The sequence below is a fragment of the Lepidochelys kempii genome, chromosome 3 (assembly GCF_965140265.1).
Source record: "Lepidochelys kempii isolate rLepKem1 chromosome 3, rLepKem1.hap2, whole genome shotgun sequence".
NCBI classification, from domain to species: domain Eukaryota; kingdom Metazoa; phylum Chordata; order Testudines; family Cheloniidae; genus Lepidochelys; species Lepidochelys kempii.
This window is the reverse complement of record NC_133258.1, coordinates 126,355,629-126,382,298: the sequence shown is the minus strand read 5'-3', so window position 1 is coordinate 126,382,298 and position 26,670 is coordinate 126,355,629. Positions and strand designations below refer to the sequence as shown.

Genomic DNA, 26,670 nt, shown 5'->3' with positions numbered 1-26,670 from the left:
CCTTTCCCACTCTGAACTCTAGGGTACAGAGGTGGAGACCTGCATGAAAGACCCCCTAAGCTTATTCTTACCAGCTTAGGTTAAAAACTTCCTCAAGGTACGAACTTTGCCTTGTCCTTGAATCCTATGCTGCCACCACCAAGTGTGTTAAACAAAGAACAGGGAAAGAGCACACTTGGAGACATCTTCCTCCCAAAATATCCCCTCAAGCCCTACACCCCCCTTTCCTGGGGAAGGCTTGATAAAAATCCTCACCAATTTGCATAGGTGAACACAGATCCAAATCCTTGGATCTTAAGAACAATGAAAAAGCAATAAGGATCTTAAAAGAAGAATTTTAATTAAAGAAAAAGTAAAAGCATCACTTCTGTAAAATCAGGATGGTAAATACCTTAGAGGGTAATCAGATTCAAAACAGAGAATCCCTCTAGGCAAAACCTTAAGTTACAAAAAGACACAAAAACAGGAATATACATTCCATTCAGCACAGCTTTTTTACCAGCCATTTAAACAAAAGGAAATCTAACACATTTCTAGCTAGATTACTTACTAACAAGTTCTAATACTCCATTCCTGTTCTGTTCCTGGCAAAAGCGACAGACAAACAGACCCTTTGTTCTCCCCCACCCAGCTTTTAAAGTAACTTGTCTCCTGATTGGTTATTTTGGTCAGGTGCCAGCTAGGTTATCTTACCTTCTTAACCCTTTACAGGTGAAAGAGTTTTGCCTCTGGCCAGGAGGGATTTAAAGGTGTTTACCCTTACCCTTTATATTTATGACAGGGTTTGTTTTCATTCCAATATGGAATGAGAACAAATTTGCAGTTGCTGAAAAGCAGAATTGTCATCCTCTGGCCAGCTTTATTGGAGATTTTTGCTATTAATCTGAGAGCAAGTGGCTGGTACTGGGAATTCTTCTATCACCTCAGTGGTAATTTTACTTCTAATTCTAAGCCTTTGGTACCTGGTTTCAAGAGCTTGTCTGTTAATGCAAAGCTGACCAATTAGAGGAAATCAGGAGCTAAATGAGTTCTAAAAGAGCACAGCAGATATAGGCTTAATTCATGAAAGCTAATGAAGTAATAAGAGCATTACAAATAGGCTCAGTGATGGCTAGGCTGGGTATTTTATACCCCTGGGAAATCTATTAGTGTTGGAGTTTGTGCTCTTGATCAGAAAGTGTGTCCACTTTGGTTGTCGTTAACTAGAGCAGGGATTAAGGGGAAAAGTTTATCTCTATCAAAAGCATCTCTGGTAGGATTAGTAATTGTATATGCACTTTAACTCAGTTCAACTCGCTTCTTCTTAGATGGCTTTTAGCTATGTAGTAATATTATTGCAGGATAATACAGTCACGGGGGTGGTTTAAATTGCTTCAAATAAATTCTGGCTCAATCAAGTCACAGAAATCCCACAAGCAGAACTGCAGCCAAATTTATAAAACGTTCTGCAAACATAAGACAAACCCCTGGGATGAGAAACCATATTTTGATAGTCCTTGTGACATTTATACTCACTGATTATTCTTCAATTTCTTTATCTTTGCCACCAGGATAGCCTTGTGGTTTAAGGCATTGTGCTGTAAGCTTGGAGACCAGGGCTCTTTTCCCAGGTCTGCCACAGACTTCTTGTATGCCAGTAGAGAGGTAATGGAATTTCTGTACCTCCCTTTCACTTACAACACACTGGGGTAATAACACTTCGTTATTGCACAGGAGCATTGTAAGGGCTCATTTATTAACGTTTGTAATGAGCTTAGAGATCTTCTGATGGAAAGTGTAATTAATCACTGGAGTGAGCAGATACTGACCCTTTTCCTGGACCCAGTCTCTTGACCTGGCTCAGGCTTCAAAGATTAATCTGAGATTTAATATCAATTGATTTCAGTGGCTACTCTTATAGAAAGCAATATGTAAGTACAATCGTTTCCTGGAAATCTTTGTTAAACTGTCATTGAATTTGAGAGAGTTTAAAGGGAAAAACCAAAAAATAACTTTGCAAGCAAAAAAACCCAAACATCTGAAAGCCAGAAAATTCCAAGGTAAGGCTAAACTTTAAAAACAAACCAATCCTGAAAGTATGCAAAATCACAATTAAGGTAACCTAAACAACCTTAACTCTGCCCTTCTTAGACCATATTCAGGTCAATCACTGTTAAGGTGGCAAATTTAGATAATTTATGGCCAAGTGTGTTTTAATTTTGCCTAGAAGGTGGCTAAAAGCATGAATTTCAATATTCACTGTAGCACAATTTACGAGGCAGCATTTGCAAAATAATCTTTGCATAATAGTTAACTCTTGGTTAATTGTCAAAGGAAGGGGATGGGAAGAAAGGAAGCACTCTGATAAGGGTACACAGCACAAAATGTGTTCCAAATTTCTGGTGACTAAACAGAACTTTGAACTTCTGTTGGTTCCATTCCTTTGCCAAACTTCTATCCCCAAATGTTAAAAACTAGTTTTCTCATTTCTAATTAAAAGACCTGACAGGAATATTTTCTGATGTATATAGAGGGAGTGGGCAAAATCAGTTCCTGAAAAACGGGTTGTGCCCTTTACTATGGGAGGGACTCGTGTCTCTCTGGAACATATATGCTTATGTGGTGACCTCTGCACTTGGCTGGAAAGGATTAATGCAGAGTGAGAAGGGGGCCAATTAACCCAACAAGTCATAGCTGAGGGGAATCAGGTGGCCTGGTAATCCCCTGACTGAGTTAGGGTGCTCCTGCTGAGGAGAAACCAGCTGGGCTGGGACAACAAAGACAGGAGATTGGAAGTAGAAAGGATGGCTGGGAAAGTCTGCAGTCACCCCTTGGGAGAAGGGGTTTAGAGGCTATAGAGATAGGTAGCCTGTAGTTACTCTCTGGGAAGGGGGAATTAGGAGGCTGGCAAATCCCAGAGAAAGGCGAGTGCTGGATGGTAGGAGAGGGCTCAGGGAAAGGCAGTAAGCCCAAAAAGGGAACAGACCTTGACTGCTGGCTAGAGAATCCCTGAGCCACAACCTCGAGCAGAGGATGGGCCCATGTTCCCCTGCCAGCCACTGAGGCAGTGGTACAGACACAGTAAATGGGAAGGCTGCTTAGGACTACTGAAGGAAGCCTTCCTTACTTCAGAAGGGGAAAACAAATAGGCTGACTTGGATGGAGGGTAAACTCACAAAGAGGAGGCTATGGCTCATGCAGCTAGAGAGGGGCTGCAGATCCAGAGAGAGAAGCGGAGAGGTGGCGTGCAACTGTAGGAATGAGTGTTCACCTCTGAAGCTACCCCCCAGAAAGACCAGGAGGGAATGCCATCCTAATGGTAAGTGGCGCACCCATCACAGCTCAGAAAAATAAAAGGGCCAAATTCTACTCTGTCATGTCTGTGCAGGGGGTAGCAGAGCAGAATTTATCCTGCAAACTTAAAATTGGATCGATGCCATTTGTAGAATGTTTCTGTTCCCTGCATAGTAGTCTCCGCCTTGCTATCCTAGTTATGGATTGAAACCTCTGTATGCAGAAAAAGCTAGTTGCTAAAGTAAAAAATGTAAGATGTATGTATGTTTGTTTGTTTTGGTTATCTGGGGAAATGTAAATTCCTTCAGCGCACTCTTTATTTGCAGAACAATTTGTGTGTCATTAAATGCGCTCTCCCATTTTTAAATAGCTAGAGCTCTCTCAAGTCAACCTCCACTAGAGAACTGTCAGGGGACATCACTTTTGAAAAACAAGAAGTGACTGCAGGAAAAGAGAACTGACCTGGAATTTCATCAGGGTAGAAAAAGCTCTGCTCGTGTCTATATTAACAGCAGCTAATTGCTAGGACCCAGCAAATAAAATTGAGGGAGTCAATGTAATTTTCATACCCTTTCCAGCCTCCCTGGACCTTCCAAGCTTCCCCCAGTCTCTCGCCATCTGTACAGGCCCCTGTTCCCTTATCAGCCCCTAAAGCTCTGCTTTGTGCTTTTCCCACCTCTGCCTAGAGGATCTCAGGGTTCAGTTGCTTCTTTGGGACCCCAGTGATGCTGTGAATTCCACCAATTGTGTGGGCTCACTCAGAAGCTTCTTTTGGATCTTCTGTGGCTGAGGCACCTACTTCTGTGTCTGCCAACATCCTCAGGGGTCTCATAAGGCTGGGGTAGGGGAGTAGTGGGGCCTGATGAGCATCCTAAGGCTCATTGAGGGAGCTGGGGGGCCAAGAATCTGACCCAAAAAAAAAAACTTTGTGTAGGGTAGAGGAGGTGCTGATGGATGGCAGGAATGAATTCCTGAAGCTGCTCAAGGAGTGGAAATTGGGAGTCTATAGGGGGGCTAAACAGGGAATGGCAGAGGTTGATCACACCCTGTGCTGTGACCCCCTTCATGGGAGTTCAGAGCAGCAGGAAGGCCAGGGAGATGCTTTCCCCTTCAGTTCAGCTGAACCCCAAATCTTCTGCCAGACACTTTTTTCCCCCTTACTGCAGAGCTTAGTGGAAAAGGCCAGTCCTTTGGACATGGAGAATTGGACAGGAAAATAGTCATGAGGGACACACCCATCTTCTTCCAAGGTTCTGCAAGAGAAGTCCAGAGCCTTTGAATTTCTGTAAAAAATTCAGAAGTGGGATGCTATTTTTGCAGACCTTAAGAGGTCTGTAGCACCAGGACTTTCCCACACAAGATGGTGGGTGGCAACAGTGATTAACTGAGAATCTGTAGCTGAAAGACTAGGCCCTGGTCTACACTAGGACTTTAGGTCGAATTTAGCAACGTTAAATCGATTTAAACCTGCACCCGTCCACACAGTGAAGCCCTTTATTTCGACTTAAAGGGCTCTTAAAATCGATTTCCTTACTCCACCCCTGACAAGTGGATTAGCGCTTAAATCGACGTTCCCGGCTCGAATTTGGGGTACTGTGGACACAATTCGATGGTATTGGCCTCCGGGAGCTATCCCAGAGTGCTCCATTCTGACCGCTCTGGACAGCACTCTCAACTCAGATGCACTGGCCAGGTAGACAGGAAAAGAACCGCAAACTTTTGAATCTCATTTCCTGTTTGGCCAGCGTGGCAAGCTGCAGGTGACCATGCAGAGCTCATCAGCACAGGTGACCATGATGGAGTCCCAGAATCGCAAAAGAGCTCCAGCATGGACCGAACGGGAGGTACGGGATCTGATCGCTGTTTGGGGAGAGGAATCCGTGCTATCAGAACTCCGTTCCAGTTTTCGAAATGCCAAAACCTTTGTCAAAATCTCCCAGGGCATGAAGGACAGAGGCCATAACAGGGACCCGAAGCAGTGCCGCGTGAAACTGAAGGAGCTGAGGCAAGCCTACCAGAAAACCAGAGAGGCGAACAGCCGCTCTGGGTCAGAGCCCCAAACATGCCGCTTCTATGATGAGCTGCATGCCATTTTAGGGGGTTCAGCCACCACTACCCCAGCCGTGTTGTTTGACTCCTTCAATGGAGATGGAGGCAATACGGAAGCAGGTTTTGGGGACGAAGAAGATGATGATGAGGAGGAGGTTGTAGATAGCTCACAGCAAGCAAGCGGAGAAACCGGTTTTCCCGACAGCCAGGAACTGTTTCTCACCCTAGACCTGGAGCCAGTACCCCCCAAACCCACCCAAGGCTGCCTCCTGGACCCAGCAGGCGGAGAAGGGACCTCTGGTGAGTGTACCTTTTAAAATGCTATACATGGTTTAAAAGCAAGCATGTGAAAGGATTACTTTGCCCTGGCATTTGCGGTTCTCCTAGATGTAGTCCTAAAGCCTTTGCAAAAGGTTTCTGGGGAGGGCAGCCTTATTTCGTCCTTCATGGTAGGACACTTTACCACTCCAGGCCAGTAACATGTACTCGGGAATCACTGTAGAACAAAGCATTGCAGTGTATGTTTGCTGGCATTCAACCAAAATCCGTTCTTTCTCTCTCTGTGTTATCCTCAGGAGAGTGAGATATAATTCATGGTCACCTGGTTGAAATAGAGTGCTTTTCTTCAGGGACACTCAGAGGTGCCCGTTCCTGCTGGGCTGTTTGCCTGTGGCTAAACAGAAATGTTCCCCGCTGTTAGCCACAGGGAGGGGGGAAGGTTGAGGGGGTAGTCACGCAGTGGGAGGAGGCAAAATGCGACCTTGTAACGAAAGCACATGTGCTATGTATGTAATGTTAACAGCAAGGTTTACCCTGAAAGAGTATAGCGACTGTTTTATAAAATGTGTCTTTTTAAATACCGCTGTCCCTTTTTTTTTTCTCCACCAGCTGCATGTGTTTCAATGATCACAGGATCTTCTCCTTCCCAGAGGCTAGTGAAGCTTAGAAAGAAAAAAAAACACACTCGCGATGAAATGTTCTCCGAGCTCATGCTGTCCTCCCACACTGACAGAGCACAGACGAATGCGTGGAGGCAAATAATGTCAGAGTGCAGGAAAGCACAAAATGACCGGGAGGAGAGGTGGCGGGCTGAAGAGAGTAAGTGGCGGGCTGAAGACAGGGCTGAAGCTCAAATGTGGCGGTAGCGTGATGAGAGGAGGCAGGATTCAATGCTGAGGCTGCTGCAGGACCAAACCAGAATGCTCCAGTGTATGGTTGAGCTGCAGCAAAGGCAGCTGGAGCACAGACTGCCACTGCTGCCCCTCTGTAACCAACCACCCTCCTCCCCAAGTTCCATAGCCTCCACACCCAGACGCCCAAGAACGCGGTCGGGGGGCCTCCGGCCAACCAGCCACTCCACCACAGAGGATTGCCCAAAAAAAAGAAGGCTGTCATTCAATAAATTTTAAAGTTGTAAACTTTTAAAGTGCTGTGCTTAAAGTGCTATGTGGCATTTTCCTTCCCTCCTCCACCACCCCTCCTGGGATACCTTGGTAGTCATCTCCCTATTTGTGTGATGAATGAATAACGAATGCATGACTGTGAAGCAGCAATGACTTTATTGCCTCTGCAAGCGGTGATTAAAGGGAGGAGGGGAGGGTGGTTAGCTCACAGGGAAGTAGAGTGAACCAAGGGGCGGGGGGTTTCATCAAGGAGAAACAAACAGAACTTTCACACCGTAGCCTGGCCAGTCATGAAACTGGTTTTCAAAGCTTCTCTGATGCGTACCGCGCCCTCCTGTGCTCTTCTAACCGCCCTGGTGTCTGGCTGCGCGTAACCAGCAGCTAGGCGATTTGCCTCAGCCTCCCACCCCGCCATAAACGTCTCCCCCTTACTCTCACAGATATTGTGGAGCACACAGCAAGCAGTAATAACAGTGGGAATATTGGTTTTGCTGAGGTCTAAGCGAGTCAGTAAACTGCGCCAGCGCGCCTTTAAACGTCCAAATGCACATTCTACCACCATTCTGCACTTGCTCAGCCTGCAGTTGAACAGCTCCTGACTACTGTCCAGGCTGCCTGTGTACGGCTTCATGAGCCATGGCATTAAGGGGTAGGCTGGGTCCCCAAGGATACATATAGGCATTTCAACATCCCCAACAGTTATTTTCTGGTCTGGGAATAAAGTCCCTTCCTGCAGCTTTTGAAACAGACCAGAGTTCCTGAAGATGCGAGCATCATGCACCTTTCCCGGCCATCCCACGTTGATGTTGGTGAAATGTCCCTTGTGATCCACCAGAGCTTGCAGCACTATCGAAGAGTACCCCTTGCGGTTTATGTACTCGGCGGCTTGGTGCTCCGGTGCAAAGATAGGGATATGGGTTCCGTCTATAGCCCCACCACAGTTAGGGAATCCCATTGCAGCAAAGCCATCCACTATGGCCTGCACATTTCCCAGGGTCACTACCCTTGATATCAGCAGATCTTTGATTGCGTGAGCTACTTGCATAACAGCAGCCCCCACAGTAGATTTGCCCACTCCAAATTGATTCCCAACTGACCGGTAGCTGTCTGGTGTTGCAAGCTTCCACAGGGCTATCGCCACTCGCTTCTCACCTGTGAGGGCTGCTCTCATCCTGGTATTCATGCGCTTCAGGGCAGGGGAAAGCAAGTCACAAAGTTCCATGAAAGTGCCCTTACGCATGCGAAAGTTTCGCAGCCACTGGGAATCGTCCCAGACCTGCAACACTATGCGGTCCCACCAGTCTGTGCTTGTTTCCCGAGCCCAGAATGGGCGTTCCACAGCATGAACCTGCCCCATTAGCACCATGATGCATGCATTGTCAGGGCCCATGCTTTCAGAGAAATCTGTGTCCATGTCCTGATCACTCACGGGACCGCGCTGACGTCGCCTCCTCGCCCGGTATCGCGTTGCCATGTTCTGGTGCTGCATATACTGCTGGATAATGCGTGTGGTGGTTGATGTGCTCCTAATTGCCAAAATGAGCTCAGCGGCCTCCATGCTTGCCTTGGTATGGCGTCCGCACAGAAAAAAGGCGCGGAACGATTGTCTGCCGTTGCTCTGACGGAGGGAGGGGCGACTGACGACACGGCTTACAGGGTTGGCTTCAGGGAGCTAAAATCAACAAAGGGTGTGCCTGTACATCAAGGAGTATTTCAGGCAGGACTGCACGGAGGGTTCCAATAAGAAATGGTGCACCTAAGTTATCATTGTTATTGGAACAAGGAGGTTAGCCTGGCCTCTGATTGATACATGGCTAGATTTACCTCGCTGCACCTTCTCTGTGAGTGACTGCAGTGTGATCTAGACAGGGGAGGAGGAAAATGAGTACAAAACAAATCTGGTCTATTTCTTGTTCTGACCCACTCCATCTATCTTTTACATCTTTGGCTGGCAGCAGACGGTGCAGAAGGACTGCATGCCATCCACATCTCATGGCTGCTCAGCAGAAGATGGTACAGTACGACTGCTAGCCATCTTCATCTCTTGCCTGCCTGGCAGAAGATGGTACAATACGACTGCTAGCAATCCTCATCTCTTGCCTGCCTGGCAGAAGATGGTACAGTACGACTGTTAGCAGTCCGTATCGCCTGCCCGCTCACCATAAGACGGTTCAATAGGACTGCAGGACTAAAGAGAATGACCTGGTCAAGTCACTCCAAATTTAGTCCCTGCGCCCATGTCTGCCCAGGCGCTCCCTGCCGACGTGGCCAGGAGCACCTCGGACACGACGAGGACGACTACCAATCGTATTGCACCGTCTGCTGCCAGAAGGCAATGGGTTGCTGCTACTGTGCAGCAAAGCCGTACCGCATCTGCCAGCACCCAGGAGACATAGGGTGACGGTTACCTGAGCTGGCTCCATGCTTGCCGTGGTATGGTGTCTGCACAGGTAACTCATGAAAAAAGGCGCGAAATGATTGTCTGCCCTTGCTTTCACGGAGGGAGGGAGGGAACGGGGGCCTGACGACACGTACCCAGAACCACCCGCGACAATGTTTTAGCCCCATCAGAGTGCTCCATTGTGAGTGCTCTGGACAGCACTCTCAGATGCCCGATTGTTTGCCATTGCTCTGACGCTGGGAGGGGCGCTTACAGGGTTGGCTTCAGGGAGCTAAAATCAACAAAGGGGGTGGCTTTACATCAAGGAGTATTTCAGGCAGGACTTCACGGAGGGTTCCAATAAGAAATGGTGCACCTAAGTTATTGTCGTTATTGGAACAAGAAGGTTAGCCTGGCCTCTGATTGATACATGGCTAGATTTACCTCGCTGCACCTTCTCTGTAAGTGACTGCAGTGTGATCTAGAAGAATGAGTCCCCTATACAGGGGAGGGGGGGAAGCAAATCTGGTCTATTTCTTGTTTTGATCCACTCCATCTATCTTTTACATCTTTGGCTGGCAGCAGACGGTGCAGAAGGACTGCATGCCATCCACATCTCATGGCTGCTCAGCAGAAGATGGTACAGTACGACTGCTAGCAGTCCGTATCGCCTGCCCGCTCACCATAAGACGGTTCAATAGGACTGACTGCAGGACTAAAGAGAATGACCTGCTCAAGTCACTCCAAATTTAGTCCCTGCGCCCATGTCTGCCCAGGCGCTCCTGATCGACCTCACAGAGGCGACCAGGAGCACCTCAGACATGACGATGACGGCTACCAGTCGTACTGTACCGTCTGCTGCCACAAGGCAAGGGGTTGCTGCTACTGTGTAGCAATGCCGTACCGCGTCTGCCAGCACCCAGGAGACATAGGGTGACGGTTACCTGAGCGGGCTCCATGCTTGCCGTGGTATGGCGTCTGCACAGGTAGCTCAGGAAAAAAGGCGCGAAATGATTGTCTGCCCTTGCTTTCACGGAGGGAGGGAGGGAACGGGGGCCTGACGATATGTACCCAGAACCACCCGCGACAATGTTTTAGCCCCATCAGGCATTGGGATATCAACCCAGAATTCCAATGGGCAGCGGAGACTGCGGGAACTGTGGGATAGCTACCCACAGTGCAACGCTCCGGAAGTCGACGCTTGCCTCGGTACTGTGGAAGCGCTCCGCCGAGTTAATGCACTTAATGCACTTAGAGCATTTTCTGTGGGGACACACACACTCGAATATATAAAACCGATTTCTAAAAAACCGACTTCTATAAATTCGACCTAATTTCGTAGTGTAGACATACCCTTAGTGGTCTTCCCAGTTCTGTTATCAACTGGGAATTCTTCAAGCAAATCTAGGATGCTTTTTGGATTTGTGTCCAAATGAATGTGAAACTTGGAGGTTTTGTCTGAGTTTTGCTTTCGTCCTCACATTTAAATGCCCACAAGACCTCAACCTCAAAGCAGAATTCGAGGGCTGAGAATTCACACCCTGTAAAACTGAAGATGGGATTCACACAAATCCCTATGCTGAAGCTGCTGAGTAATAAACAATGACCAATACCATACTTTGCTACAATACTTGTCCTGGGGCTTAAAAACAGGAAGAGCAAGCTACTGATATCACTCCTGTCCTGAACTTTGGCATAGTGATGTATAAATGGTTAATAAGCCATGATTTGAGGACTTCAGTAGCTCAGACATAGGTTAGGGGTTTATTACAGGAGTAGATGGATGAGATTCTGTGGCCTGCGTTGTGCAGGAGGTCAGACTAGATGATCATAATGGTCCCTTCTGACTTTAAAGTGTATGACTAACATTTGTCGGTTTCTTTGTTTAACCAACTCTGTCCAGTGAATAAAATGTCATTAATTATTTCATGCTAAGAATGCACCTGGCCAGCTGGAGTGGTTTGGATTTTCCTCCCCTACTCTTACAGAATGTGGGTGAATTGAGTATGAACTATCTTAAATGGGTCCAGACCATGTAAGTGACTTCTGTAGTTAAAATCACATTAATTAGCAGATTAGCGAGAAGGCTTGGAGCTAGTCTCAGCAAAGGTACCAGCCCATGGTATCTAAGCAGGAGCTCTGGGTGTCTTTTACCTCTAGAGCACCTGGCACAGACTATTAGACACAACAAAGAGGAAAGAATATAAAAATTGCTGCTTATGCTCTCTTCAGGCTCAGATTCCCTCACTAATCTCCATAATTGGTGGAAAATTGTGATAATTTTACTTAGCTTTTTATGTTCCACGATCATTATGATAAATTGGAGGTTTTTCCAAATGCCCTTAAAGGTAGGGTAAACACCTGAGCTGAGACTAAGCTATACTTTTCCTTTTAGACAAACTTAAAGGCTCTTTTTAATAATCTGTGACTTCAGACATCATACAGCACCTCTTACCTTAATGATGTGCCATTATTTCAGTCCATTTTGGATGTGAGCTGCTGGAAATCACTCAGTATTTTTTGGCTAGCTTGAAATCCTTAATCAGGGTTTCTGCCCTGATTGACTTTGCTGGGCTGCAGGGTGTATGCGTTCTGAGATCTATGGATCTGAGAGCAGTAGGTAGTGGTTGGTACAGATGGGTTATATGAGCATGATGCACAGTTCACTGAAATTGGTGGAAAGACTCCCATTGGCTTCAATGGATTCAGGACTTGTATATTAATAGTCCCTATAGCACATGTATAAGTCTGTTCTTCCCATATTTTAAGACTTTTAGGGGGCACAGCAAAACTGTTACAATAGGCTCTATAGGAATGCTCTAAAATCCTTAAAAGTATATTCTGTGGTGTTTTGGGCAATTGCTGTAGAATATGTTAGTATTATTTATACAAGTAGTAATTTTAAAGGTAAATTGGGGAAGTAAGACTCCAGTGACCAATGGGCTTTGGAGCAGGCCCATAATCATTTACTGGCTAGGACCTCCTTGCCATATTTCTGGCTGACATTGGAAGTGTCAAATTGTGTGAGAAAGGAACTCTTCCAACTGGCTTTCCAACAAGTCAAGGAGTTATATACATTTGAAAAAGGCATCCAAACCTTTGGGTACTTATTTGAGGCTGTCTGAAGCTGACCTCCATATCTTGTGAGTTTCTGCTAACACTTTCTTCCTCAACTTTACCTTCTTGGTACTACTGCGAGGCTGCCTTTATATACATGTCTTAGTATTGTAGGAAAACCTTTCTATGCTATTCTGGATGCCAGTTTCTGCGCAGTTGCCTTAAGCAGAGTTTTAACTTACTTGTGGTTAAATCAGGTAGGGGAGGTTCCTGACAGTGCTGGCTACATGGTGTGCCATTAATCTAGTTATACAGCCTGTTTGTTCTAACATGCTTTGACACCACGATTCAGCATGGTTTTGAAAGTCAATTATAAGGCCAGTATGGATGGCACCTAATTCTGCTTTGATTATAAATGTATATAGGGTGATATTTTGATTTGCTACCTGTTGACTGACTGCAATAAAACAAAACATGGATCCTGCAGGGCCCTGTGTTGAGCCTGAGACTCTTCGGGCAGAGCAAAGACTGTGACAGACGAAAGGTGGGGAAAACGTTACCTGAATGCTGAGAGAAAACAAGGAGTCTAGCAATATGTAAAAAGCTAGGTGCACACATGAAGCTAGAAATGGGGGAGGGAGACCTGAAAAATTGAAGTTGACTCCAAGAAAGCCCAAACCCCTATATGAGGCTCTGGATAAATAAATACTGAGAGAAGAAATTCTTGTACCCTTCACATTTAGTTCTCTCAGGCCTGTCCTCCCTCCTTTCCAATGTCTTTATGAGGGGGTGTGTTCCTTTGCTGGCTGCCATTTCATTTCACTAAGTATTGTTAGCTTCTCCGAGGTACAGGAAAAATCCAGAATAGTCTCTTCTCTTTTCCCTACCCCCAAATAAAAAAAAAATCTGCCCTGAGATAACTGGGCCCATGTCTCTACTTTTACAAAGGGTAGAATTAAGGGGGAATCTAGCTCTTCAGTACCTACAGCACCCTGTCAGTTTTTTTTCTCTTCTAGCTTTACCTTGGGGCCTGAAATTAATTTCAATGCGGTGTTTTGAATAAAGTTAGAATGCTTTCTGTATTAGCCCTTGAGTTGTTCTCCCAAAGGTATTCTCAGTCATATACTACAATTAGGAAATAGAAACAAGTCCTGTGACTTAATTAACCAACTACAGTGCTCAAATAGCAAATTCTGAGTATTAGCAAGTAAGTATTCAGTAGATTTTTTTTATGAGAAATTTGCAAAAAAATCCAGAATTCAAATATATTAAACTATTCTTCAGAAATGTTGAATTATGAACAAATTATAAATACAGTGATCTGCTCATGGACATTTACAAACAAAGGGGTTGCGTTAATTGAACAAATTATTTGGGGTGGAAGAGAAGTGGATTTATGTTAGAGATGACACATGGAGTAAAATCATGGCCCCACTGAAGTCCATGACAAAACTCCCATGGACTTCAATGGGGCCAGGATTTCACCCATGGTTTGGTAACTAAACCACAGGACTAGTGGTGAGGAAATCTGGGATCTCTGCTCTGCTACAGGCTTGCTGTGTGGGTTTGAGAAATCACTTAAACAATTTGTCTGAGACCCCTCTCCCTATAAACCTTAATGAAATAAGCCTCCATACTCATTTTATTAAGTGCTTTGAGAAGCTTGCATGGACGATGCTATGGAAGTGAAAAATATTATTAATGAGGATGCTATTGTGTTACATGCTTTTGTTGTCTTTTACCTCACCAGAGTGTGTGTAGGCAGACCTTTGCAAAATTTTTATATCAACTCAAACTCTGTGGTAAGGAGTGAATAATAATTGAATAAGGACTTTAGGGTTTGGCCTGTAGCCCATGTTTGAATTCCTATGCTGACAAGAACAGCAACAGAAGACTTATAAACATGGACTGAGGTTCCCCAAAGCGATTATATAGTACTTCTCCCTACAGCTGGCATCCCTCCTATAAACCCTGGTACCCTCCCTTCTTAACGTAAGAGTCTTCATGACATATGGTGGCCTCACGCCATCCTGGTCATCATGTGGTAGTGTGCGACTGCTCCTATAGGTTCTGCAGAGTTGCCCAGTGTGGGTAACTGCCCCATAATCTCTATGGGATCTTCTGGAGGAAAGGGTACAATGAGGAGACAAAGCCACTGCTAGAGCAGGCAGGTACTCTATGAAAAGAGTAAATGGCTGAGATGCCACATAATTTCTAGCATGGTTGCTGGGCAACTAAAGTGAGTTCCTTAGCAACTGCTGCTTAATGATTATGGGGTGTCTCTTCACTTGAAATGTTTGTCTTTGTGAGCTACCTAGAAGGCCTCTTCATATCGCTGAACCATGCATTGAGGTGAGATGGCCAGGATTTAGTAACCTAAATCTGGAAGTACTTATAGCTCAAACTGAGCTATATTTTGCAATTCTCATATTATTGACTAAATGGTCTTTTGATGTTTTTATTGTTTGTTTTTTCCCCCCAGCCTCATGCCATTTGCTTTTGTCTTCCTTTGTAACATTAGAGAGTAGGTAGCCCAGTAATGTGATCACCTTTTAATTATGCTGCTACTTATTGACGGAAAAGAACCAGAGCTAGATCCACTAAGTGGACTTGGACTCAGTTTTCCGGTACCTAAATTTAAGAGCCTTGCTGTCTAGTGGATGTACAGCCTGGAGTTAGGTGCCTAGGCCCCCTTTATGCTGCCTGGGGAGAGTCAGGTGCTTAAGAATGGGATCCACAAAAGCCAACCTGCTGAGTAGGGAGCTGCCTATGCTACTCAATAGGAAATCCAGAGGAGGGGGTGGTCCTAAGCCCTGCCCCCAAAGGGAGTTAAGTTCCTAAGTCTGGGCCACAGGAAGGCATCTCCCGCCACTTGGGATTCACAGCTGTGAACCCTCTCCTGGAGTTAGGCACCTAAGCCCTTTCTCACAGAAAACAAGGAGGTGGTGATGCCCCCTTCCTAACCTATAGCTCAGTGGTTGGTACAGTCACTTAGGATGTGGGCAGACCCAGGTTCAAGTCTTCCCTTCGCCTGATGTGGAGTAGGAATCTTCTCCCCACCCCGAAGAGGATGCTCTAACCACTGGGCTGTTGATTATTCTGGGTTGTGCTGCTCTCAATCACTCCTTTTGAAGCTGTTCCACTGTCTACAAATAAACATGAATTGGGTTAGGGAAAGGGTAAGACTGACTCTCTAGCCTGGGGATTAGAGCACCCAGAGGTATGTGGGAGACAGCTTCCAGTCCCCCTCCTCCATCTGATGTTTAATTATTTATGCACAGTGGAACTGGTTCAATTGGAGAGACTGAGAACAGCCTACACTATAGCCCAGTGGTTATGGCGCTCTCTAGGGTGGGGGACCTGATTATTTAATTTGGGCCCAAATATTGCATCTAAAGAGTCAAAGACGTTAACATGACCCTGACTCTGTCCAACTTTAAATAGTTTTTAATGAGATTCTGGGTTTGGTACACAGAAATCTCCACCTGCTCGATACCATGGCAAACACCTTATTAATAAAAGGTTAACAAAATGTTTAAAGATACATTTCAGATGCTTTACTTTTTTTTCCCTTCTTTTCTGTAACATTTAATAAGGCTTTCATTGTAACATCCCTTGTTTCCCTGTCCCTTTAGCTGTAGAGAGCCTTTAGAACGACAACCCTCTGCCTTCTGACTGTCTTTCAGATGGTAATAACTGCTCTTTTTTTGGGAAAAGAGGAGAAGTTAGTTGAAATGGGCTGGAGCCGTTCTTGTTAAAGTCTGATCTCGTTGCCTTAAAGGCAAAAGGAGACCAACACACACACACAAAATGCAGATTCTGTCTCTGGCATTGACTTTCACTGCTGGAAAACACAAGCACAGCACGCAGTCTTATCAGCCATCTGAGTCCTGGCAAACTTGTTACCAGCATTGGCTTTTAGCTACCTTTCTGGCCACAGGCTCACAGCCATATTGCAAAAGAGGTCAATTCTTCGCCAGCTAAGCCAGGCTCTTATTAGAAAGAACAGAGAAAAAATAGGGTAGGAAGGAAAAGACACATTGGGGATGTGGAGAAGGAAGATGGAGCCTCACATCTAAGGTGGGTCTTTGGGATTTAGTTGGAGCCAGTGGAGGAGCTGGTATCATCTGGGTGGGTGTGGGAGTGAGTGTGTCTGTGTTTCTCTCTCTCGTCAGGACATCTTTCAGATTAGAATGAAGGTCTAGGGTCCAAGAAAATGGCGGAGGTAGTAGCCATGATGGTGAAGCTTTCTCCTTCCCCGTCCTTCGTTTTGCAGTCAGCCAGCATTCACACGTGTCTGTATTTTCCCCCTAAAGTTGCGGGTTTTTTAGGGACCCAGAAAAGGGAGCACTAGGCAGAATAGTCTGTCTCCTCAGTTTGTTTGCCAATTTGGCCTAATTTTCAACATGCCACTTTTGGTCACAGACTTCCAGTCCCGCACTTTTATTTTTTTAATTGTCTGATCTTAATACAGTTCTTGAGTTATATCGGGGGGCTTTTTGTTTGGACTCGCCTAGTGGGTTTTTTTTTGTCTCTCTTTCCCATCAACATTTGTTGTTGTAGGTTAGTGTGAAATTTTATGAACTTTCACAACTTTTCACAGTTGTGCTCAGAACTAAGGAAAATAAGAAGGTCCAAATATTACATCAGCACCGAAGTTAAAATCCCTGCTTCATGTCAGGTGCGGGTGGGCGGTGGGTGGGAATTTGAGTCCAGGTATCCCATAGCCTTGGAAAGTGCTCTAACCACTGGGATAAACATTGTGGGGGGAGGGCACTTTCTCTTTCTTTGTTTTGTGTGGAGCCTCATCCAGTAGGCCACATGTCAGAACGCCCACCAGATTGGGGTGAAATAGGTGGGGGAACAGCTTGCTGGATCTTAGGCATGAGACAGGTGCCTAGACTGAGGTGAGTGTGCGCATGTCCAGCAGAAGATTTTTAGGCACCTAGTTTAGTCCTAGAGGAGGGGGAGATAACTGGGTTGAACTAACTAGAGCCTAGGGAAATGAGCTGGGGGGGAAATATAGGAATTTCCCTATATAACATGTACATTGTGTTTACAGCTTATAAAACAACATGAAGTGAAATGCAGCTAGAAGCTTCTTAAACATTGATATCAATCTGAGTTAAATTAGAACTCCTGCAGTCAAACCCAACCCAGAGAGGATGATTTGTGTTCAGAACTGAAACTCCATTGCCCTTTTCCTCTTCGTTGTTCTGCTGTGGCCTGTTATTGCGCCACTCCAAACAAATCTGCTAAACCCTGTGATTTGAATCCCTGTAACAATGGCATTGATCCAGCAATGAGTGCAGTGTGGGTGTACTCTAGCCACTTGTAGAGCTCCACTTAAATCAATGGAGCTCTGTGCTGGTATCTTCCAGTGTGACACTTGTTGCAGTTATATGTGAACCAAATCCTGCATCATTCATAGGTGTAGTCCAAGCTGTGAGCTTTGATTTTGCTTCTGCTTGTCAATCATTTTGAGAATCTTGCCTGAGGTCCTATAAAAATTTATAAAACTGTATTAAAACCGACTTTAAAAAGTAGGCTAGTAAGAGGTTTGTTTCCTTAAGCCTTTGATAGTCCCTAACTGACATCGTAGTCTTCTGTGCTCACAGCCTTGAGTGTCTCTCAGAATATATTTTTAAAATCCTACATTGCATTGATAGTAAACTCTGCTCTTCACTTCACAGGAGGCCTAATTTTATTTTCTTTCCTAATATAAACAGCCTCGTGTTGACAAGTACTTGTAAAACACTTTAGTTATGCGATTGCTTTTGTCTTAACAGTACAAATCCTGCTTTAAAAAAAAAGCAGAAGATTTGTTTCAGCTTATGAAACATTAAAATTATTCTAGACAGAAGGTGAGAGAGTATTTATTCACATTCTAGATATAGATACAGATATATTAGGGCTGTCAATAAATCACAGTTAACTCATGCGATTAACTCAAAGATTAATCGCAATGTTAAACAATAGAATACCAATTTAAAAATATTTAATGAATTTCATGTTTTTTGACATTTTTAAAATATATTCTATTTCAACACAAAATACAAAGTGTACAGTGCTCATCTTATATTTTTATTACAAATTTGCACTGTAAAAATGGTAAAAGAAATAGTATTTTTCAATTCACCTCATACAAGTACTGCAGTACAATCTCTTTATGATGAAAGTGTAACTTACAAATGTAGAATTTTATGTACAAAAAATAACATAAAACTTTAGAGCCTACAACTCCACTCAGTCCTACATCAGCCAAATCGCTCAGACAAACAAGTTGGGTTGCAATTTGCGGAAAATAACGCTGTCCACTTCTTGTTTACAATGTAACCTGAAACTGAGAATTGGTGTTCGCATGGCACTGTTGTAGCTGGTGTTGCAAGATATTTACATGCCAGATATGATAATCATCTGTATGCCCCTTCATGCTTCAGCCACCATTCCAGAGGACATGCTTCCATGCTGATGATGCTTGTTAAAAAAAATAATGCGTTAATTAGATTTGTGACTGAACTGCATGGGGGAAAATTGTATGTCTCCTGTTCTGTTTTACCCGCATTCTGCCATATATTCATGTTAGAGCAGTCTCAAATGATGACCCAGCACATGTTTGTTTTAAGAACATATTTTCACAGAAGATTTGGCAAAACGCAAAGAAGGTACCAATGTGAGATTTCTAAAAATAGCTACAGCACTCAACCAAAGGTATAAGAACCTGAAGTGCTGTCCAAAATCTGAGAGGGCCGAGGCGTGGAGCATGCTTTCAGACGTCTTAAAAAAGCAACACTCCGATGCGGAAACTACAGAACCCGAACCACCAAAAAAAGAGAATAAACCTTTTGCTGGTGGCATCTGACTCAGATGATGAAAATGAACATGTGTCAGTCTGCACTGCTTTGGATCATTATCGAGCAAAACCCAACACCAGCATGTCCTATGAAGATGAAGGGATGTATGAATCTTCAGTGCATCTGGCATGTAAATATCTTGCAATGCCGGCTACAACAGTGCCATGCGAACACCTATTTTCATTTTCAGGTGACATTGTAAACAAGAAGTGGGCAGCATTATTTTCTGCAAATTGCAACCCAACTTGTTTGTCTGAGCGATTTGGCTGACCTAGGACTGAGTGGAGTTGTAGGCTCTAAAGTTTTACATTGTTTTGGTTTTGAATGCAATTATTTTTTGTACATAATTCTACATTTGTAAGTTACACGTTCGTGATAAAGAGGTTGTACTGCAGTACTTGTATGAGGTGAATTGAAAAATACTGTGTCTTTTTTACAGTGCAAATATTTGTAATAAATTGAGCACTATACACTTTGTATTCTGTGTTGTAATTGAAATCAATATATTTGAAAATGTAGTAAACATCCAAAAATATTTAAATAAATGGTGTTCTATTATTGTTTAACAGTGTGATTAATTGAGATTAATTTTTTCAATTGCTTGGCAGCCCCAATATATTTTTTTTTTAAAAAAGGAAAAATTCTTAGCCATTTGCCTAAAGGAATAATTGGCTTGATTCCCTATTCTGCCTATGATAGGGAAATAGAATATTTAAGACACAAGACAAACAGAAATGATAGAACAGGTGGATTAATTTATCGTTGCACCGGACTATTTAAACTTTATAAATAGATAAAAGTAAATGAATTTCAGTTGTCCTATTATTTCACTGAACAGGATTTGTCAAAGGGAATAGGGAACCAGAGGCAATTGAATAACACTGATAACTAAATTAGCATCACTGTCAATTACCATTAAACAATGTTCACATGTACACATTCCATAGTCTATATTAAATTGAAAGTAAATTAGTGTACATGCTCAGTAAACCTTCAATTCAAAATGCAAGCTAGCTAGTGCCTAGGCTGACTCCTGCCCCTTCCATAATCTTTTCTGGAAATCAAAGTTCAGTATGCAGTCTTTCTCCTGTGTGGCCCTTCAGGCAGGTGAGGAGCTCTTTGCCAACTTTTTTTTGAAGGAGCTGGTTAATTTGGATTTCTTACTGCATTATTCTGTTGGTGAGATCAATTGGGACAAAGCCACTGGAATAATGCAGACTCTCTTCAAACTTGACATATCATTCAAATTACATTAAATCCTGAGCGTAGGTGATAATTACATTCTAAATTTTGCATTTAAGTTATTAACAATTATATAGATTAGTGGCTTTCAACTTGTGGTCCATGGACCCCTGGGGGCCTGTGACTATGTCTAAGGGGGTCTGCAAAAGACTTATTCTGTTCAGCCAGGTGTCAGGCTCCAACTAAAGATTCATAGATATTAAGGTCAGAAGGGACCATTATGATCATCTAGTCTGACTTCCTGCACAATGCAGGCCACAGAATCTCACTCACCCACTCCTGTGATAAACCTCTCACCTATGTCTGAGCTATTGAAGACCTCAAATCATGGTTTAGACTTCAAGGAGCAGAGAATCCTCCAGCAAGTGACCCGTGCCCCATGCTACAGAGGAAAGTGAAAAACCTCCAGGGCCTCGTCCAATCTGCCCTGGAGGAAAATTCCTTCCCGACCCCAAATATGGCGATCAGCTGAACTCTGAGCATATGGGCAAGATTCACCAGCTAGATACCCAGGAAAGAATTCTCTGTAGAATAGATGGACAATAGATTTCCAAAGGCATTTGCATTTCCATTCAAAGCTTCCAAAGCGTCTGCACCTCTACTAGTAAATTTTTTAGGGGGGTTGCAAACAAGAAAATTGAAAACCACTGATACAGACTCTAGAGAGGGTCAGGTCAACAGCTCACGTCGCTTTAGTGGAGTCACTGAGACATCAGATGTAGTTCGATCAACATACCACCCTTTCTCTACAGCTAAAATACATGTAACCATTCTACTGGTTGTAACGAAAGTGATATGATGGAAACAAGAAACGTGTCAGAATTCTCACTAGTAGATTATTTGGCCCAACTGTTGCTCTTTAGACAAAAAGCAACAAAATAGAATTACACTTAAGAATACATATCACTGTCTTAAGGGCAAAAATAATTATCCCCAAACCAAAGAAATACAGTGGTAAGTTTCTAATTAAAAGAAATGCATAATTAAGGCACCCAAACAACCGTATTTCTACCCTATAGTGACACCATGAGGAGGGAGAGAGAGAGAGAGTGAATAAAATTAGTTTAATTTCATCTGGGACCACAGATGCTAAAATACCGTAATCATAAACATCTGTTTAGTGCATGCCCTACTACAAAAAAGAGTTAAGGTTGTTTGGGTACCTCAGCTATACAGATCTTACCTTCACATGTTTTCTTATCCTACACTTGCAAGTTGGAGTGCATTAAATCAGCCCCGGGCACCCTAACTCCTGAGGTGTCCACACTGGTAAGGCACATAGAGCGTCCAGACTCCACAGCTGGAGCGCCCCGGTAATTCACCTCCACGAGAAACATAGAGCTTGTTGCACCCTGGCTGGAGTGCCATGGTGCCGGTGTGGACGCCCTGATCTATTAATACACTCTGACCGGCCTCCAGGAAGTGTCGCACGGTGCCTGTTCTAGCCACTCTGGTCGTCACTTTGAAGTCGACTGCCCTGTCCTCAGGTGACCAACTGTTGGACCCACCCTTTAAATTCTCTGGGAATTTTGAAAATCCCCTTCCTGTTGGCTCAGCCAGGCATGGAGTGCTCTCAGCGAATCTTTCCAGGTGACCATGCCTCGATGTGCCAGGTGATCCCCAGTGTGGAGCAATGGCAAGGTGCTGGACCTCATCAGTGTTTGTGGGGAGGAAGCTTTCCAGTCCCAGCTGTGCTCCAGCCTTAGGAATTACGATACCTACGGGCAGATATCAAGGGCCCTGAGAGAAAGGGGCCATGATCGGGACGCAGTGCAGGGTTAAATTGAAGAAGCTGCGGAATACCTATCACGAAGCGCTGGAGGGAAACAGCCACTCCGGTGCTGCCCCCACGACCTGCCAGTTCAACAAAACTGGACGAGATACTGGGGGCGACCCCACCTCCACGCTGAAGAGCACCATGGACACTTCAGAGGCCATGGCAGCCCAGAGTGCAACAAAGCAGGAGGAGGAAAGTGGGAGCAAGGGTGCTGAGGAGGATGGGGGCCCAGAGCCAGAGGATGTCCTGGCATCCCTAGATGCATGCAGCCAGGAGCTGTTTTCAAGCCAGGAGAAAGGTAGCCAGTCACAGCGGATGGTGCTTGGGGAAGAACAAACCGCAGATGAGGTGCGGTAAGCAGCTTTTATTTTGAGAAGACAGTTGGGGCGAGGAGAGTTGCAGAAAGAAGGGTCAGGGCTGCATGCATGCCTAGATGCGGAATAGGGCATTGATGTGCTCTCACATCACGTTAATTGGCCTCAGTGATCTCATGAAAGGTCTCATGCAGAAGCTGGGCAATCTGCTTGCTCAGGTTCCTTGGCAGAGCTACTGTGCTCCTTGTCCCAGTCAGGCTAAAATGTCTATGCCACTGTGCTGTGAGGGGCGGGGGGGACAGTTGCTGCACACAGGCAAGCTGCATATAGGCCAGGGTGGAAGTTGTATTGTTGCAGAAGACCCTCCCTTGCTTCCCAGGTCACCCTCAGCAGTGAGATATCTTTCAGGACGAACTCATCCTGTGGAAAATGTGGGGACAGTGTGGGCGCCTTGCAGCTGTTGGCTCTCCCCAAGGCACAGGACCCCAGAGGACAGTATGCCCCTGGAACCATCAGTCTTTCCCCCCTCCCCATCCCCCGTGGTACTTACCATTTCAGGGCTCTTGTGGGTTATGTGCATTCGCCTTGGGACAGGCAGTTTCTGCTATTGTGTGCACTGTGCTTTTCTATAAGTTCGGCCAAATCATTGCTCTGTCTAGTGTTAACAATGCTGCCTCTGTTAAACGTTGCATTTTGGCTTTACAGATGCAACGTTGAGATCCCAGCCGTCCTTGTTATCAACGGCCGAAAAGCTGCAAAGACTCAGGAAGCAACTGTGAAGAAGCAAGGAGGACCTTCTGCATGGAGTTATGCAGCAGTCCCTTACTGACAATAAAGTACAGGAGTGGCAGGAGACCAAAAGGAGGGTCTGCTAGGAGAATGCGGATTGCTGGCAACAAACCATGGAGCAGCTCCTAAGCATTATGGAGCGCCAAGCAGACTCGATGTAGGCGCTCATAGTACTGCATAGGGAGCAGATCCGTGCCCCCTCTCTCCGCAGCCCTTGTCCCCAAACTCTTTCTCCTGTGCTCCCATGTTACCCCAACCCACTTTCCCGGACATCTGGTTTCTTATCGGCACCAGCTGCCTCCAACACCTTTAGCTTCACTGCCCAGCCCTGCAAACTACGACCCTTACCTACTGCACTCAACCCCCGTCACCATACATTTTAGCCAGCCTGAAGTGCAGCACTCATTGCACGGCACTCCAGACAAGAAGACTGAAAATGATAATAGGACATAGGCAAATCTGTGATTGTTCCTTTCCCCACCCTACCCCTTTCCCTCCTCCCACATAGCACAGATGTGTCGTGCCATGTGTGTTTCTCCAGCAGTTGTTTTCTTTTCAATAAATGAATTTTTTGGTTTTGGAAACATTTTTTATTGCATTAAGTAAAAGATAGCATAGCCCAGGAAAGCAACAGGCCCTGCAAGTCAGTGCATCATACGTAGCAAACACAAATGCCTATGAGCATTGGAACCACTGCACTTCACTTCCATGCAGGGCACTAAACCTTACTGGTGGCTTTCAGCATCAAATTGCTCCCTCAAGGCATCCCTAATGCTTACAGCCCCATGCTGGGCCCCTCTACTAGCACTGGTCTCTGGCTGTTCAAATTCAGCTTCCAGGCATTCAACCTCAGTGGTTCATGCCTGAGTGAAGCTTTCACCCTTCCCTTCACAAATGTTATGGAGAATACAGCATATGGTTATAACCGTAGGGATGTTGTCAGCAGCCAGGTCCAGCTTCCCATACAGACAGCGCGAGCAGCCCTTTAAATGGTCAAAAGCACACTCAACAGTCATTCTGCACCGACTCAGACTGTTGAAGCACTCCTTGCTGCTGTCAAGGCTCCCTGTGTATGGTTTCATGAGCCATGGCATTAAAGGGTAGGCGAGGTCTCTAAGGATCACAGTGGGCATTTTGACTTCCCCTACAGTGATCTTCTGGTCCTGGCAGAAAGTCCCAACTTGCAATTTCCTGAACAGACCTGTGTTCTGAAAGATGTGTGCATCATGCACCTTTCCGGACCAGCCTGCGTTAATCTCCGTGAAATGCCCCCAGTGATCCACAAGTGCCTGGAGAACCATTGAGAAATACCTCTTGTGATTAATGTACTCAGTGGCTAGATGGTCTGGTGCCAGAATTGGAATGTGCATGCCATCTATCACCCCTCTGCAGTTAGGGAAACTTATTTGTGCAAAGCCAGCCACAATGTCATGCACGTTGCCCAGAGTCACGGTTCTTCTGCACAGGACACGATTAATGGCCTCAGCATGATTCCAACGGTTGACTTTCCCACTCCGAATTGCCTAGCGACCAGTCTGTAGCTGTCTGGAGTAGTGAGCTTCCAGATTGCAATAGCCACCTGCTTCACCAGTGACAGGGCAGCTCTCAATCTCATGTCCTTGCACCACTGGGTGGGGGTGAACTCAGCACACAGTCCCATAAACATGGCTTTCCTCATCTGAAAGTTCTGCAGCCACTGCTCGTCATCCCAGACTTTCATGATGTTGTGATCCCACTACTCAGTGCTTGTTTCCCAAGCCCAAAAGCAGCGTTCCACGGTGGTGAGCATATCCACGAATGCCATAAGCAATCTCGTGTCCTTTGCATTATGCATATCAACATCATTGTTGGATTCCTCACTGTCACTTTGTAGCTTGAGGAGTAACTCGACTGCAATTTGTGACATGCTAGCAAGACCCATCAGCATATTCCTCAGCAGTTCGGGATCCATTCCCACAGACCAAAAGGGAAGACAGAGCACACAGTGCAAAAACCATTGAAAGATGGGGCTAAATGTGGACGGAAGCACAGGGATTGCTAGGATGCAAAGCGATGCATCATGGGGCATTGGGACAGGACCCAAGATACCCCGTGCTCCCCTTCCCACAAGCCTCAGTGCCAGAATGGGAAGAGGTGCTCTGTGGGATAGCTGCCCATAATGCACCGCTGCAAGTGCCACAAATGTGACCATGCCACTGTGCTTGCAGCTGACAGCGTGAACACACAGCAGCGCTTTCCCTGCTGCTGTCTCCAAGGGCTGGTTTAACTCCCGGCACTCTATATCTGTCAGGGTAGCCCTAGTCTCAGACTGTTTCAATAGTTTCTACTGAACCTACAGACGCTCGCTCGTGAGCTCATAACATGGTGTACAGCCCTTTTGAAAGCATCAGGCAAATATTCATGCCAGAAATGTCATATCCCTTCTATTCCAGTGAGAGAGACGGCAGGCTAGTTCTGTTTTTAAAAAAACGTTGCAAGAGTAGGCACAGGCCACCAGCAGAGGTATAGGAAGTATACCTGCTTTTCCCCCTTAGCCTGTCTGGACTCAAAAAAAGAAAAGAAAAAGCAGCTGTGATTTAATTGATCTCATCAGTTGGCATTACCCTGATCAGCAAATATAAAAGGCTGGTGGTAGTTCAGAAACAGCAGTCCCTTGTTGACCGAGATGCAGTTTATTAGCAGTTGTGTAGAGTTAAGGTTGAAGAAATCTCTCTTATGAGCAGAGTTTGTTCCCTATGAGGTATGTGATTGAGTGGCTAACTACTAGGGCTCTTGAATGATTACAAAAATTAATAGCAATGAATTGCGCTGTTGAACAATAATAGAATACTATTTATATAAATATTTTGGATGTTTTCCACATTTTCAAATATTGATTTCAATTGCAACACGGAATACAAAATATACGGTACTCACTTCATATTTATTTTTTATTATAAATGCACTGTAAAAATAGTATTTTTCAGTTCACCTCATACAAGTACTGTCATGCAATCTCTTTATCATGAAAGTTGAACTTACGAATGTAGAATTATGTACAAAAATAACTGCATTCAAAAACAAAACAATGTAAAACTTTAGAGCCTACATGGAAGTCCACTCAGTCCTATGTCAGCCAAATTGCTCAAACAAACAAGTTTGTTTACATTTGCAGAAGATAATGTTGCCCGCTTTTTGTTTACGTCATCTGAAAGTGAGAACAAGCATTTGCATGGCACTGTTGTAGCCAGCGTTGCAAAATATTTATGTGCCAGATGCAATAAAGTTTTACATGTCCCTTAATGCTTCATTACAGGTTTCAGAGTAACAGCCGTGTTAGTCTGTATTCGCAAAAAGAAAAGGAGTACTTGTGGCACCTTAGAGACTAACCAATTTATTTGAGCATGAGCTTTCGTGAGCTACAGCTCACTTCATCGGATGCATACCGTGGAAACTGCAGCAGACTTTATATATACACAGAGAATATGAAACAATACCTCCTCCCACCCCACTGTCCTGCTGGTAATAGCTTATCTAAAGTGATCATCAGGTG

The 26,670-nt window shown here is 44.9% G+C and overlaps 2 protein-coding genes across 2 annotated transcripts in view; both read left to right on the top strand.

The window, feature by feature from the left end:
• Positions 1-23,722, top strand: part of RNASET2 (ribonuclease T2) — an 81,289-nt gene extending 57,567 nt beyond the window's left edge. Inside the window, exon 10 of the mRNA XM_073337911.1 lies at positions 23,055-23,722. Coding sequence (XP_073194012.1) covers positions 23,055-23,128 — 74 coding nt within the window. The 3' untranslated portion in view covers positions 23,129-23,722. The remainder of the gene's footprint in view (positions 1-23,054) is intronic.
• On the top strand, positions 5,044-6,851 carry LOC140909191 (uncharacterized). Its single transcript, XM_073337908.1, has 2 exons — positions 5,044-5,622; positions 6,211-6,851. Exons 1-2 carry the CDS (start codon positions 5,067-5,069, stop codon positions 6,465-6,467), a joined length of 813 nt encoding a protein of 270 aa, XP_073194009.1. The 5' UTR covers positions 5,044-5,066; the 3' UTR covers positions 6,468-6,851.
• Positions 23,723-26,670: the final 2,948 nt, after the last annotated feature.